General features: G+C 35.5%; 2 protein-coding genes across 2 annotated transcripts; both read left to right on the top strand.

Annotated features, from left to right (window-relative positions):
* The first annotated feature begins 1,224 nt into the window (after positions 1–1,224).
* LOC110781938 (methyl-CpG-binding domain-containing protein 5) lies at positions 1,225–5,614 on the top strand. Its single transcript, XM_021985986.2, has 3 exons — positions 1,225–1,658; positions 4,881–4,994; positions 5,087–5,614. The coding sequence occupies exons 1-3, from the start codon at positions 1,329–1,331 to the stop codon at positions 5,339–5,341; spliced, it is 699 nt and encodes a 232-aa protein (XP_021841678.1). The 5' UTR covers positions 1,225–1,328; the 3' UTR covers positions 5,342–5,614.
* A 995-nt stretch (positions 5,615–6,609) lies between these two features.
* On the top strand, positions 6,610–8,258 carry LOC110781902 (uncharacterized). The gene is made up of 4 exons (XM_021985946.2): positions 6,610–6,840; positions 7,351–7,474; positions 7,608–7,726; positions 7,873–8,258. Exons 1-4 carry the CDS (start codon positions 6,700–6,702, stop codon positions 7,993–7,995), a joined length of 507 nt encoding a protein of 168 aa, XP_021841638.2. The 5' UTR covers positions 6,610–6,699; the 3' UTR covers positions 7,996–8,258.
* Positions 8,259–14,754: the final 6,496 nt, after the last annotated feature.

Below are 14,754 nucleotides of genomic sequence, written 5' to 3'. Positions count from 1 at the left end.
GGGTAGTTGTTTTTGTCCTAAAATCGCTATCTCATACCCTGTAAATAACCGTTATCTCAGATAGCGGTTTTGGTTTGTAAATTTTTTTAAAAAATTGATTAACTTTACCCGAGCCTAGGTGGACAGTAGTTTGATAAATAAGGTTCATTCAGATGTAGAATGAGAAATAAGTTTTAAATAACGGTAACTTTTGTGTAAGACCGCCTTACCGGAAAGACCACTTTAATTGCTTAACTAATTGGTTTTATTTCTTAACTAATTAGTTTTAGTTCTTAACTTATTAGTTTTATTGTTTAACTAATTGGTTTTAGCGCTTAACTAATTAGTTGCAGTACGTGCTTAACTAATTGATTTTATTCTTTAACTTATATAACACTAATGTGGTCTTTTGTGTAAGATCGCCCTACATAAAAATTTGTAGTTAAATAAACATTAATTTAGTAAATCGTTCGTTTTGGAAAGATTAACAAAGTACTCATCTTGGTATAAATTGGTCCATTCCATTTGTAGATACAAGCACAAAGCAAGAAAGGCGTGTGACTGTGTGAGTGCAAATTTGGAACAACCAGTCCCTTCAAAAAATAAAAAAAGTAAAGAAAAATAAAATAAAATGGTAAGAATAAATTGGGAAGTCAAGACTCAAGAGTCATCGAGTATCCCTTGTTCAGTCGAGTTCTTCTTTTTCTTTGGCATTTTCCTCGACATTCCCAGAAAACACTCTTTTTATAATTATAACTAGTATGTAACCCGGGCGTTGCTCCGGATTTTGATTTTTATTTGTTTTTTTTTAAAATATGTGCACGTAGAGGTGGTGTTATCATCAAATTACGGTGGTGATATAAAATTAGTGGCCGATCAACAACCTCCCCGATTAAACCCCACATCCAAAAATCTAAACAAAGTCGGATCCTTTTCTTCAAAGTTATAATTGTACAATTATGAATTAAATAATCATTCCTTTTTTTTCATTCACTTTAATTCAATGTATTGTTTATTGTAAAAAGAATATTTAAACTTATATGGAAAGATATTATATAAGTTGTAGTTGGTTAAAATGGTAAGAAGTGTAACTTTTAACAAAGAGGTTAGGTGTTCGATCCTTGTTAGATGTTTTTTTGGTTGTAATGACGTGTCATGATGCTAAGACGTGGTGACGTGACGTAAGAAGGAGAGGTCTACGTGACACGTATACGTTCTTTAAAACGTCTTTTAATATATTAGTATAGATACTCCGTAATTCAATTTCATACCCAATACACTTGCAGCTCAACTTTCTAAACCCCCAACAATTTATTTCTCTCCCTTTTTCGCTCTCCTCTTTTTCTCTCATGGAAGAACTCAACTCAGTTAATGTTATCGATCTCGACGATTTTCAACCCGACCCGCTTCTCAAACCCGGAGCATTCATTGATCCCAACCCCACTGTTATCGGGACCTCTTTCACCGTTGATCCTGTTGTCATGGCTTCACCACCGCCGATTTCCGATAAAAAGTCCGCAGGACCCTCTTCTAACGGGAACTCCAAACCCGTCAAATCCACCGCCTCCCCTGCTGCTGCTGCGGTGGATGCCGATCAGTTGCCTGATTGGATGCCTCCTGGTTGGACAATGGAACATCGTGTTAGGGCATCTGGTGCTTCTGCTGGTTCTCGAGATAAGGTATACATTTTTTTAAAAAATATTTAATTATTATGATTTTATGGTTGGATAAGGCCTCTTCCTTGGTTGATTTTGATTCGGAGGGATTTTTGAATTTTGGTGGATGATTCATTATTTTATTTTTGTTTGAAATCAAATGTTTAGTGAAATTAGTGGTGTTGGGTACTGTACAAATTTATGGTTAATTGATGTGTCACTGTGTTGTTATTTATTGGTTTCTTTTCCCTCGTTGATGTGATGGAGAGAGTAAAGACAAGAAAAATCTAATGTTGTAAAATTTGTTTTGTGATTCCATCATATATATTCATATTTCGAGTCTTTTTGACACTATAATGTGGAAGATATAATTTTTACTGATGGATTACCTATTAAATGGAGTACTTGATGAAGAGGCCTTAGTTCAGGCCAAACCTTAGTGAACTAGTTTGCCTTCTGGTTTGATTCTGTACATTGGTATTCTATTGATTTTATGTGATGGTGGATATGTTTTTTGAATGAGATTTGTGAGTTAAAGTTTCATTGTCTTCATTCTTTGCGTACTACGGTTCTATGTGGTTGATGCTTGAACGCTTTATCTGGTAGCTTTGTACTTGAAGGTTAAAAGCTTTGGAAAACAATTTTAATGAGATAAGTAAAGTTTTGGCTGGTAATTCCTGAACTTCTATCCAATCTGGTTACATACTTACAACAAGTGACTCTTTAGTTGACCCTTTAATCTAGGGTTTCTTGGCCGTTAATAACTTAGGCACTTAGCAATTAGCATACACTTTTTTCATGAATTCCATGGCCCGATGGCTGCTTCTAAGCTGACAAAGTGACAAGAGTACATCTTCAGCCATATGTTGCATAAATTCCAAACTAGTATCCGGCACGGATGCACCATGGTGTTTGACATTGTCAGTTTTACAATCCTTTGGAGATTTTGGCCTAAGTTGAAGAGCTCAAAGGTTCATAACTTCCGAGTCTCCTGTAGTAGTCCAAAAAAGATTGACATGGTCTGAGTAGTTGAGGGGATACCGAGCTTTTTTTCACTCCCCAGTATATCTCGTAAGAGAACTACCTGAAAGTGGTGATAACTGAGAATTCCATACAGCTCTGAAGCGTTAGATTTCTCGTTTTTTTCCCCTTCTTAAGGCTTCCATTGTATACTCCTCCATTGGTTTTCCTTTGCTAATTGTGGAGGAGCATGGTTTGAATGAATTTTGTTGTAAAACACAGGCAAGGGCTGGGTGCAGAACCACATACGAAAGATCCCCATGGCTTTTCTAAAACCATTGACCATGTGTTTCTCTTGGCTCTTGCCAGATGGTACCAAGATTCAGTTTATTTATTAACAAGAAAAAGCTTGTTTTTGCTTGGTTAACACTAAAGATTAGTAAACAACAAAGATGTTGGGTTGGCTTTTGCTAAGTGTATCATTGGCTAAACAAGTTTGCTAAGTGTATCACTGGCTAAACAAGGATTGTTTGTCAAAGTAAGTTTATCCTCACAAAAAGATATTTTGAACGGCCAAGCGCTTTATATGCGTTTTCAAAAATATTAATAAGAATTCATGAAACCAGTTTTTTAGTGAACTTGTTTACCTGGCAGTCTAGCTGTGATCACACTAGAAGATTGGAAGGTGTATAGTCCTCAACAATAATAAATTATGTTTGTCAAATATTAATGTGAAAGGAGCATTTTTCGAGGGTTTAGGCATCTTGACCGCTGTTGTTGAGAATTTGAGATCCTAACAAGGGGATCATTGCTCAAGAAAGAGTATTTTAAACGATTATGTAATGTAAGCTGATAAGGATACTCTAGTATTCACTTTCAAGCTACTAGGACGATTCTACCTTTTGATAGTTTTCCAAGTTTGTTGGATTGCTTTGATAGTTTTATTACGTGTCCCTGATATGGAATTTTGAGATCATTATCATTACCCCATTGCCTCAAAGAGGCTCCCGCATGAAGCGGGGTAAGGGGGGTCAGACGTACGCAACCTTACCCCTGCAATTCCATAGAGGTTGTTTCCAATTGACCCAAAAGCGATAACGGGACGACCATCTTCTACTTCATGGAAAGGAAGCGAAGAGGTATTAAGAGCCATTTTGATTTAGTCCATTACATCCCACAACTAAAATAACAAATGAATCTTTGGCTCCATCGGAAATGGAATTCTGAGATATGAGTAGAAATGCAGTTGCTTCTCGTCTTCCCTGTAGCGAGTGCCGTATAACCTCAAGGCCAAGTGTCAGTTTTGGTTCTTTGTTATTTCTTTATTTAATGTACTAAGTGTGTATGTTTTACTCTGGCAGACAAACTTTTTCTGTCCTATTCTTTTCACCAGAGAACTCTTGGAACTTTTTTTAACTGAACTCAACTTACTGTATTTGTTGATAACTTTTTTGTAATTTTTTTACTCACTTGCCTTAGAAATGAGTTTGATTGAACTTATTAGCCATGAATTGATAAACTTATCTGGATCAAAATTAACTTTGTGGAGTAAAAAGAACAGGATCTGTGTTAAACTTTTGACTCAAGGTTTCAAACTTCAAAAGCAGTGTCAATAAACTTGTCCGGATAAGTGCTTTCAAACTTGCATACTGGAATAATAGGGTGACATTGTACTTCCTCTACCCAGATTAACTGAAATTAACATGATTGGTTGTTAGCTGAACCCAAGAGTAGAATCTGAATATGTGAGTAGCTTTTTCAAAGTTGTCGACTGTTTGCACATTCAGCTTTCTGTTCAACTAGATGGTTCAGAACCTGGATCTCGAAGTTGATGAGTGCTGATAAAACTCATAAAAGTACGGTCTATGCTAAAGTTGTAGTGTATCACAGACATTAAAGGCTCATAGAATTTAAAGAAGGCCAAATACACATTAGCTGTGAAGAGTGCAAAGCGGAACAAACCAGTGCGCATTCATATTATGATCCATAGATACATACGTCATTTGTTTATGATTGGGTTGATAGGCGCATAGGCCTGGAGATGAGTTGCATCCATTTTTGACTCATCACTACTGGTGCTCCACATATTGGAGGATATCTGGGAGAAAGTAGTAACCTGTTTTTAGTTGGAAGTTCCATGGTCAGAACTAGAAGAAAACATAGTTGTAAAGTAAATGAGGAGAAATTGCAGATAAAATGTTATGAGGGAAAAAACAAAGTTCTGCCCGCCTTATCTTCCTCCTATTTGGGGATGATCCTAAGTTCCTTGGTCTTCATCTTTGGCAGTATTATCGGGAGCCAGGGACAAGTCGTAAGTTTAGGTCAAAGAAGGAGGTGATGCACTATCTTGAAACAGGAACTCTCTTGAAGAGAAAGAACATAGACGATGCTGGCGGTTCAGTAAGTTGAACATACTCGTTGTTTTTAGCATTTATTTTTGCGTGTTTTCAGAAACACGCGGTGTTCATAAATAGCTTGTTTGACTTTTGCAGCCCGTGAATGAGTCTGCTACCCCAAAGCGAAAGAAATCTGAGCCAAAGGTGAAAGTTTCTTTGAAGAACTTCAACTTTGATGATATCCCGGCGAAGGTGAAATGGGTGTTGACTGATATCTATGAAGGGTCATGGAGACCCTTAACCAATGGTGTTGATAGGGTTCCGGAATCTGCTAAGCAAGAATGGACTGCAGCTTATACATATCTCACAATACAAAATGGTGGCAAGGCAGCTATCACAGCATTCGTCTGAGTGTTCCCCTTCTCTCGATTGTGGGATCAAATATTGTTAACAACTCATACCCAACAAACCACAGAAAAGAAACAATGTTAATATAGTCTTTCATTTTGCTTCTTTTTTGAGATGAATAGTTGTGAATAATTTTAACACTTATGGTTGTTCTTTAGGAACAATAGGACAAGTAAGTTAGCTTCAAATAGCTAGTTTTCTTTTGTTAGAGCTTGGTAATTTGAGCTTGGTGCATTTTGGATTTGGATTTACCCATTTAGCTAGTGTTTTTTTTTTTACATATGACTAGAAGAGTGGATTACTCCATAGTCCATAATGGACAAGATATTCCGTTCTTTTCTGAAATAAAAACATAACCTAATGGGTCAGGGAAACTCCAATTTCTCCAAAGATAGAATTAAAGAGTTTAATCATAATCATGGAGATTGATTTCGTATTAGACCAACTGAGCATAACTTAGCTTATTGATTTCGTATTGATATGACTAAAGAGGTTAATCATGGAGATTGATTTTTTATTTTACTCGGTAAATTGTTCGTCTTTTCTCTTATGACTACCTCGTACAAAAATGAACAACATACTCTCATTTATTAAAACCACCAACATTATTTTTTCAATGAAATAATGGAAAGACTTCAATGGCCATTTTCAACACGAGGAAGTATAAATCAATATTTGATATGTATTTCGAGATACATATCACCCACTAAACGACAAAATAAGTTAAAGACAAACGCTAAAGAATAAAATCATTTTTTTTAAATGACATCCGGTTTTTTTAAATGGTATCGTTTTTTAAAAATGGCATATGTTTTTGGAAAATGACATATGTTCTTTGAAAAATGGCATATGTTCTTTGAAAAATGGCACATGTTTTAATTTTTGTCTTATCCCTATTTTTTCGTTTAGCGGGGTGATATATTTCTTAAAATACATATCAGATACTGGCCTCTCCGCCTCTTTTCAACACTGACCCTCCATTTTTTTACGTTCCACTTTAAATTTCTAATGTGATACAATTTTTTTTTTTGTTTTCTTCTCATTTCCTGCTAGGCTGCAAATAATCACTGTGGGAGTTTGAAATCCACGTAGAGAAATGATAAACCCGAATCATATTCCTCACTGAAATAAATACAATAAATTAATGCTCCAATAATACATGTGCGCATATCTCCTCTTTCTTTTTTTGATAAAATGTGCGCATATCTCCTTATGCTGATTTACTCCCTTATTTGGGAAATAAAGGAGCCTTACGTCACTAGCTTGTGACATACGGAGTACCATATGTTCCAATATCCTTCCTTGAAACTTCATATAAATATACATAACCATAGCCCCGACATTTCTCATAGGCATAACAAATGAGTGATTTAATTCCAATAGAAACCAATAGCGTTAAGTGTGAGTACAAAATGGATCAGATAAAACTCAAAGAAACATGGCCCGCTTGGCTTCCATATGCCTGGTCCATCCATACACTCACCGATAATCCAAATATCAAGGTGCGTTGCGTTGTTATTTCCTCTTCATTTTAATCAACCTGTATAGTCTATACAATGCTTATTACAACACGATTTTCTACTTTTTTCATGCATATATACCGTTACTTTCAAAATTGTTTATATCTTTAATTATCATGGATTAACGTTAAAATATCAATTAATGTGCATCTTAAATAAATGCACTTCTCTTGCCGGACAAAACCCATTACAAATTAGTTAGGCCAGATATACTACTATGTGCTCAACTAGAGTGTCCTATGCTATTACATCTTCAATAATCTAATTCAGATACGGATAAAGTTGAGATAGTCGTTAATTTTACTCTTACATTAATTGGACATGTGAAACGATATTTATTTAATTAGATTTTGAAAAAATGGCGTGCACACAATAATACACGTACTTATTTAAAATTGGAGGTATTGTTAGTGTTTTTGTGCTGCTCTTAATTAATTGCTTCAATTATTCTTTGCGTGATTGTCTAAACTTTAAGTACGGCGTTTTTGGTAGCATTATTCCAATTCGAGAGGGAGAAGGTTTTTCTCCGAGGAGGAGGCTCTTCGATTTCTTACAGAACAATCAAAGAAAAAGGTGAAGCCCAACAAAATCAACAGGAAAATTGTTCAAGTTAATGGTAAATCCGATATTATCATTATTTTTTATATATATATATAATGAAATATCTAAATGTAGCTAGATTAGTTATATACTTCGTATTTGGTAGATTGCTAATAATATTAGACATTTTTCGATGATTTGATGATCAGATAAAAGTGAAGAAATTGCACCACAACTAGAAGGGCTTGTTTGGCAAACACCAAAGTGGCCTGAATGGCTGCCACAAGACTGGTACATAGAGCAAAGTCATGATAACCCTAATGATCAGGTAATTTATTAAGATAATTAATCTGCCTCCAATTTTACTACTCCGTTTTGTCTTGTTAATAAAAAATAATTTATACTATGAAGTATGTAATTGCATATATATATAGCGTTGTCAACTAATAAATGGAAATGTGTTTATGTATTTAGTATTTCTGTAGTCCAAAATGGAGGAAGTTTAGAAGCAAGGACGAGGTTCTCCATTATCTGAATCCTAATTCGAAGAAGATGATGCCCAAGAAACCAAGGAAGAAGAGGGTTCAAAAGGCTTAAAGAGTTACTATAATTATATACTTAACTTTTCTTGTGAACAAGATCGATAATTAAGCAGTACCACCGCACGTAGTGTACATTTGGTCAATCCTTTTTTTTTTAATGCAACGTTGTTTTGGATGAAGACTAGTGTTTCATTTCATATTTAATTAAGATTGTAGTAGTTGGTTTTAGGAGTATATCCCAACATATACTATATTACTATGTATGTAATTTGTGTTTTTCATGAGAACAAATGATGTTTAATTGATGAACATGTTAAAAGTTGGGTCGAAACTGATATTAACTAATTACCATTCTTTTCATGATGATCACGTGTACTCCGACTTCTCTTTGGGAGTGACAATTATCTCACCCATAATTTAAAGATTTTAAACACACCAAATCACTTATCGATAATAAAAATAAAAATAAACTATTCACCTTAATTAATGAAATATAAAAAGTTTTCCCTCAATAATATAAGTTTATAATACATTATCAACAGGAAGTACGTGATTCTGACACACCTAATGTGAGCGCATAAGAAACTTATCTCTGCTTACATATAAGTATGCCAAAATTAATAGAGTGGCATACTTGCCAAAATCAGTTTTCAATGACAACAAAAATTCATCCGATGTCTTTGAAATCTTGCGAGGAGAGTATACCATTTTCATATAATTAGTCTATTTATTTTAAATCTTCTAATTTTAAAAGTAAAAGATACTTGAGCATACAAGTACTGAATTGAAGTACATACAAAAAATAATCTAGATATACAAATAATTCAACCAGATTATTTTTTCCCATATTTGTACATATATGTGAATTCTTTTATTGATAAAGAGTCTCTCTTTTATTTTATTTTTTAATAATAAAAAATATAGAAACAAATCAAACAAGAATGGAAAGAAATCAAATTATTCATACATGTGTTTGTTTCAATGAATAAAGCTCAGCTTTATGATATAATACAAAAACTAATCTTCCCAACATAATCTTGTAGATATAGAAATAAATCACCCATATTTTTCCCCTTATTTTAACATGCAACTGCAATTATTGACTGTCTTTTACAACATAAGGTCTTGCACGCACAAGGTGTATAATAAATTTATCGTACACCAAGATAACTTTTACCCAGTTTTCTGGTAACTTTTACCTAGTTTTTTTTAAAAAAACTTTTAATATGTTTTGATTAACTTTTATATCATGTAAAAAAAAGAATTGATAGATAAACATTTTAAAGGGGTAAATGATTAATTTTATATTAGTGATTTTGAAGAAATAAAATTTTATTAAAATGAAAATTTTTATTACTAAAAAATACTCCGTAGATAGTTTTTATAAGGGTAACTTTAATTTAAGCGTTTTGAGTAAACTTTTACTCCGGTGTACAATATTTATTGTACACCACTTGTAAATAAGAATTCGTGCTTTTCGAAATGGACATAAACTAAAACAAATCAAAACGCACAAATAAAAAAACCAGAAAAAATTAGTTTTTAAATCTTTGGTTGTTGAGCCTTATTTTTTCCCATTCACCTAAATTTTGTTGAACTAAAATAATTTTTGCTGGACTTAAATTATGTTAACTAAAATTAATTTATTTTTACTGATTTGTTGTTGTATTTGTTCATTGAATTAATTTTACCGATTATAACTTACCTTTATTGAACTTAACTTATTTTTGTTGAACTTAACTTGTTTTTTTTATGACATTAATTACTTTTAATGAACTTAACTTAATTTTATTAATATTATTGTTTAAAGGTGAAGAGACCAGGGCTTTAGTTTTCAAAATTAACACGATTTTTATACCTATGCCTAATTTTTAAGTTCATGATTTATAAAGCGTGAATTTTAAAATCATAACACCAAGTACGATGAATTGACAATAAAGTCGAGTGTCCCCTAAACTAAACATACTAGCTAGCTAGTACAATTAAACTATGTTATGAGCAATTTAGACAAATAAATAAATAAATTCCCAAACAAAAGATGCGGTTGTAAGACCTATCTCAACAAAAAAAAAATTACCTAAACTAATGGTGCATTGTTCTATGCTCACATGTTTCACTTATTTGATTTGAACTTATTTATTTCAATCGTAAATTAAAATTTTATTTTGCTTGAATTTAAATTATTTGAAATTTATTTTCCTAACCTTAACTTACAATAGACATCTAAAAAGTGCACCCTTCAACCAAAGTCCAATTATTGGACTTCTTATGTTTGTTAATTGGCTCATATCCACACACATGAACTCGGGCACACACACTGGCTCACTTGATGAACAAACCCACCCAATATGTTCATAACATTTCCTTTTTTGTTGAATTTTTGGATAGCCCTTCAAGCAATTAAGTTTTCTATCCATATATCATAAGCTTAATTTCGATTTGGAACGAAAGAAATATGAGCCATTTTCTAATATCGGAATTAAACCAAATACCATGTATGTACTATTTGGGCCATATCTCAAGATCTAAAGTTGTATTCCATATTGTCCATTGATTGAAATTGGCTTATATAGTGGACATTTGTAGCTTTTCAATGACCTATAATAAGCCCAAAACCGAGTATGTGAAAAGAAAGTTATGAAAATATTAATCTGATTACATGCAAGGAACACCAAAGACTTGTCGTTTTATGCCACATTTTTTGCTTTAAACCTTACTTTAGGACTTTTAAAAGAGTCAAGAGGTAGTGTTATACCGCTCATGATTTCTATAATGGAATTTATTATACTTGCATAACAACAAGATGCATTTTTTTTAAGGAGCTAATTCCCTAAGAAGCTCCACAGTTAAACATGCTTGGATGAGAGAAATCTTGAGATGGGAGTCCTTCTGGGAAGTTTTCTCGGGGTGCACATGAGTGAGAACAAAATGCGTTGGATGGACTTGTGTTGGTTCGTGAGGACACTTGTTCATCCTTGATGAGCATTGGTGATTAACTTGATTCCGTCAGGGACCAGAGGTTACAGGTAGCGTAAGGCTCGCTCCATAACCTCGATCTAGTGCACAACGCCAAGTCTGGCTTGAAAGCCAGTACGCCAAATCTTTTGTGTATTCTACCAGCTGGCGGAAGATTCATTTTTAAAATATTTTTTGTTAATTTCTATAAAATGGAATTCATTCCTCTACAATTGGGTACAACCGTTCCGTTCAGATCCCATTTCTCTCATTTATCATTTATACTAATGTATTAAAAGGCGTTGCGGACAATGTTTATCTGCGACGTAGAACTCTCTTGTTTACTGAAGGAAATAGTGCCCTTGGTCCAAGTATGCATTCAATGTTAAGTCTAATAAATGCGGTTCAGTATTAATTAACAAGTTAATAATTCAGTGAGATCAAGTGAGCTGAATGCCTAGCTAGAGGCCGCTTCAGTTCAAGTGGAATTAATGATATTAATCCACAGCTTACTCTTGACTGAACCCGTAGGGTCACACAAATAGTACGTAAATGGATCAAGTATTTAATGGCATTAAATACTCCATCTATGGATATTCGGAATCGACGGATCTTGGTTTCAGTGGGAGCTGAGATCGTCACAAGCAAAAATGAATACTCCGGAAACGATGATATTTACGGAAACGGAAATATGGATCGCATCGGAAATATAAATATTATCCAAGTCGTAGATGCTGCCGGAAACGGAAACATGGTACGTATCGGAAAATATTGATGGAAATCGAAATATTGCCGGAATCGGAAATATTGCCGGAAACGGAAATATTGTCAGAATCGGAAATATTATCGGAATCGGAAAACAATTCCGGAAACGGAAATATTAAATATTTGTTCGAAACGGAAATTAATTCCGGAATCGGAAATATTAAATATTGTTCTTATCGGAAATAAATTCCGGAACCGGGAATTTAATCGGAAGCGCATCGTACGAATAAGCATCGGACGAGGCCTGCCGAACGAAGGCCCAGAACGAAGTCGGGCCATCGCCCAGCAAGCCAGCGCGCCACAAACGCCCCAAGCCAAGGCAGCGCCCAGGCCCACCGCAAGGCAAGCCCAGCGCGCGCCAAGGCCACAGCAGCGTGTGGGCCTCGTGGCATGGGCTGCGAGCTCGCAGGCCGCGCGCGCATAGGCGCCCCTCGTGGGCTGCCGTGCGTGTGTGTGTTTGTTAGGTTATGATACATATGACAATTCATAAATCATGCGGAAAAACCATAAAGCCAGGAAAACATATTATTTACACATAATCATTTAGCATAGTTTAGATGCATACTCTTTGTTGCGTGCCTTCCCTAGCTGCGCCCGAACCGAACAAGAACAAGTCTTTAGGACTCCAAGTGTCGTCCCTCCGTAGATAGTCCACAGCACGTCCGGATCCGCCTTAAGATTGACCAACTAGAATCGCCCTTAAGGTACTATTATTTTCGGCACTTTTAGGCAAATGTGTGACTGAATTTTTCTCTCAAAACTCACTTTGAATACTTGAATTACTCGTTGTAAATATGTGACCCTAGGCACCTATTTATAGAGTTATGGAAAAGGATTTGGAATCCTATTAGGATACTAATTTATTTAATTATAATCCTACTAGGACTCTAATTAAATAAACTAAATCTTTTAGGATTAGATTTAATCACATGACAAATCCAGGTAGCCTTAGAATTCGAGTAACACACTTCGAGTAATACGCTAGCACCGCACGCAGGCCTTGCGGCCCACGCACAGCGCCAGCCCACTCGTCGCAGCCCCGCGCGCGCGCCAAGGCCATTGCTGGGCCTGGCCTTGCGCTGGACCGGGCGTGGCTTTGCAGCGTGTTTTTGGGCGCTTGGGCTTGCTGAGCGTAGGCCTGACTTCGTGCTAGGCCTTCGTCTAGCAAGTCTCGTCCGATGCTAATTCGTACGATGCGTTTCCGATTAAATTCTCGATTCCGGAATTCATTTCCGATACGAACAATATTTAATATTTCCGATTCCGGAATTAATTTCCGTTTCGAACAAATATTTAATATTTCCGTTTCCGGAATTATTTTCCGATTCCGATAATATTTCCGATTCTGACAATATTTCCGTTTCCGGCAATATTTCCGATTCCTGCAATATTTCCATTTCCGATAATATTTTCCGATACGTACCATGTTTCTGTTTCCGGCAACATCTACGACTTGGATAATATTTATATTTCCGATACGATCCATATTTCCGTTTCCGGCAATATCATCGTTTCCGGAGTATTCATTTCTTGCCTGTGACGATCTCAGCTCCCACTGAAACCAAGATTCGTCGATTCCGAATATCCATAGATGGAGTATTTAATGCTATTAATTACTTGATCCGTTTACGTACTATTTGTGTGACCCTACGGGTTCAGTCAAGAGTAAGTTGTGGATTAATATCATTAATTCCACTTGAACTGAAGCGGCCTCTAGCTAGGCATTCAGCTCACTTGATCTCACTGAATTATTAACTTGTTAACTAATACTGAACCGCATTTATTAGACTTAACATTGAATGCATACTTGGACCAAGGGCATTATTTCCTTCAGTCTCCCACTTGTCCTTAGGGACAAGTGTGCATTTCCTAATTCCTTTGTCGCTCGATGCTTGCTCTTGAACATAAGGTAAGAGTTGTCATCCTTATTATGTCCAGAGGTGTTCCTCGGTTTCAGAGTTCAACTGATCAAATAAACAGATAATCATAGCCTATGATTCATCCGAGCACGGCCATGCATTTCACAGTTTCTAGCTCTCCGAGTGACCTTGTACAACTTTTAAGCATCTCATCCCGATTTATGGGAGGACAATCCCAATCTTGCTATCTTGAGATTAGACTTCGTTTGATAGGTGATTACCTGAGCGTTGCCTTTATAGCCTCCTTTTACGGTGCGACGGTTGGTCAACGTCAAAGCAACCAGTTCTCAAACAAGTAATCTCAAATCACTCAGGTATTGAGGATTTAGTGTCTAATAATTTTAACGAAATTTACTTATGACAGATTTTCATCTCTTACAGTAAAGTTTCATAGGTTTTGTCCGATACTAGTCTTCACAAAGTAAGTATCTATGCAAATGATTATGACATTGCCATGTCCACATAGTTCAAGAAACAGAACTACTAGTCATCTTGCATTCTAATCGTCTAACGTTTTCTATGCGTCCAATTTTATAGAAAACTCTAACCAGGGACCATTTTCAACCTTTGACATTCAAGTTCACTTGATAGACATTTCTTAGTCACAGGACTGGTCCTGACAGTCTATCTTGAATATATCGTCAAATTGAAGGGACTCATCATTTAATAAACCACAAATTAAATGGAAAAATGAATTCTTTCCATTTATTGTGAATGATTAACCAATAATGTTTTACAAAGATTTAAACTCTAAAACTTTAAAACATTAAATAGAGACATCAAAGCCATTCTCCAATATGCTTGATTCCCATAGCCGCAGTGTGCGAGTTGTGCTTCGCCTGCGGCAGAGGTTTAGTCAATGGATCTGATATGTTATCATTAGTTCCAATTTTGCTTATCTCGACTTCTTTTCTTTCAACGAACTCTCGTAGAAGGTGAAATCTAAGAAGTAAATGCTTGACTCTCTGGTGGTGTCTAGGCTCCTTCGCCTGTGTAATAGCTCTGTTATTATCACAATACAGGGCTATTGGTCCTTTAATGGAGGGGACTACACCAAGTTCACCTATGAACTTCCTTAGCCATATAGCTTCCTTTGCTGCTTCATGTGCAGCAATGTACTCCGCTTCAGTTGTAGAATCCGCAATGGTGCTTTGCTTAGCACTTTTCCAGCTTAC

Source organism: Spinacia oleracea, chromosome 6 (genome assembly GCF_020520425.1).
Source record: "Spinacia oleracea cultivar Varoflay chromosome 6, BTI_SOV_V1, whole genome shotgun sequence".
NCBI lineage: Eukaryota > Viridiplantae > Streptophyta > Magnoliopsida > Caryophyllales > Amaranthaceae > Spinacia > Spinacia oleracea.
The sequence above is the reverse complement of the archived record's forward strand: the minus strand, read 5'-3'. Positions and strand labels throughout refer to the sequence as shown.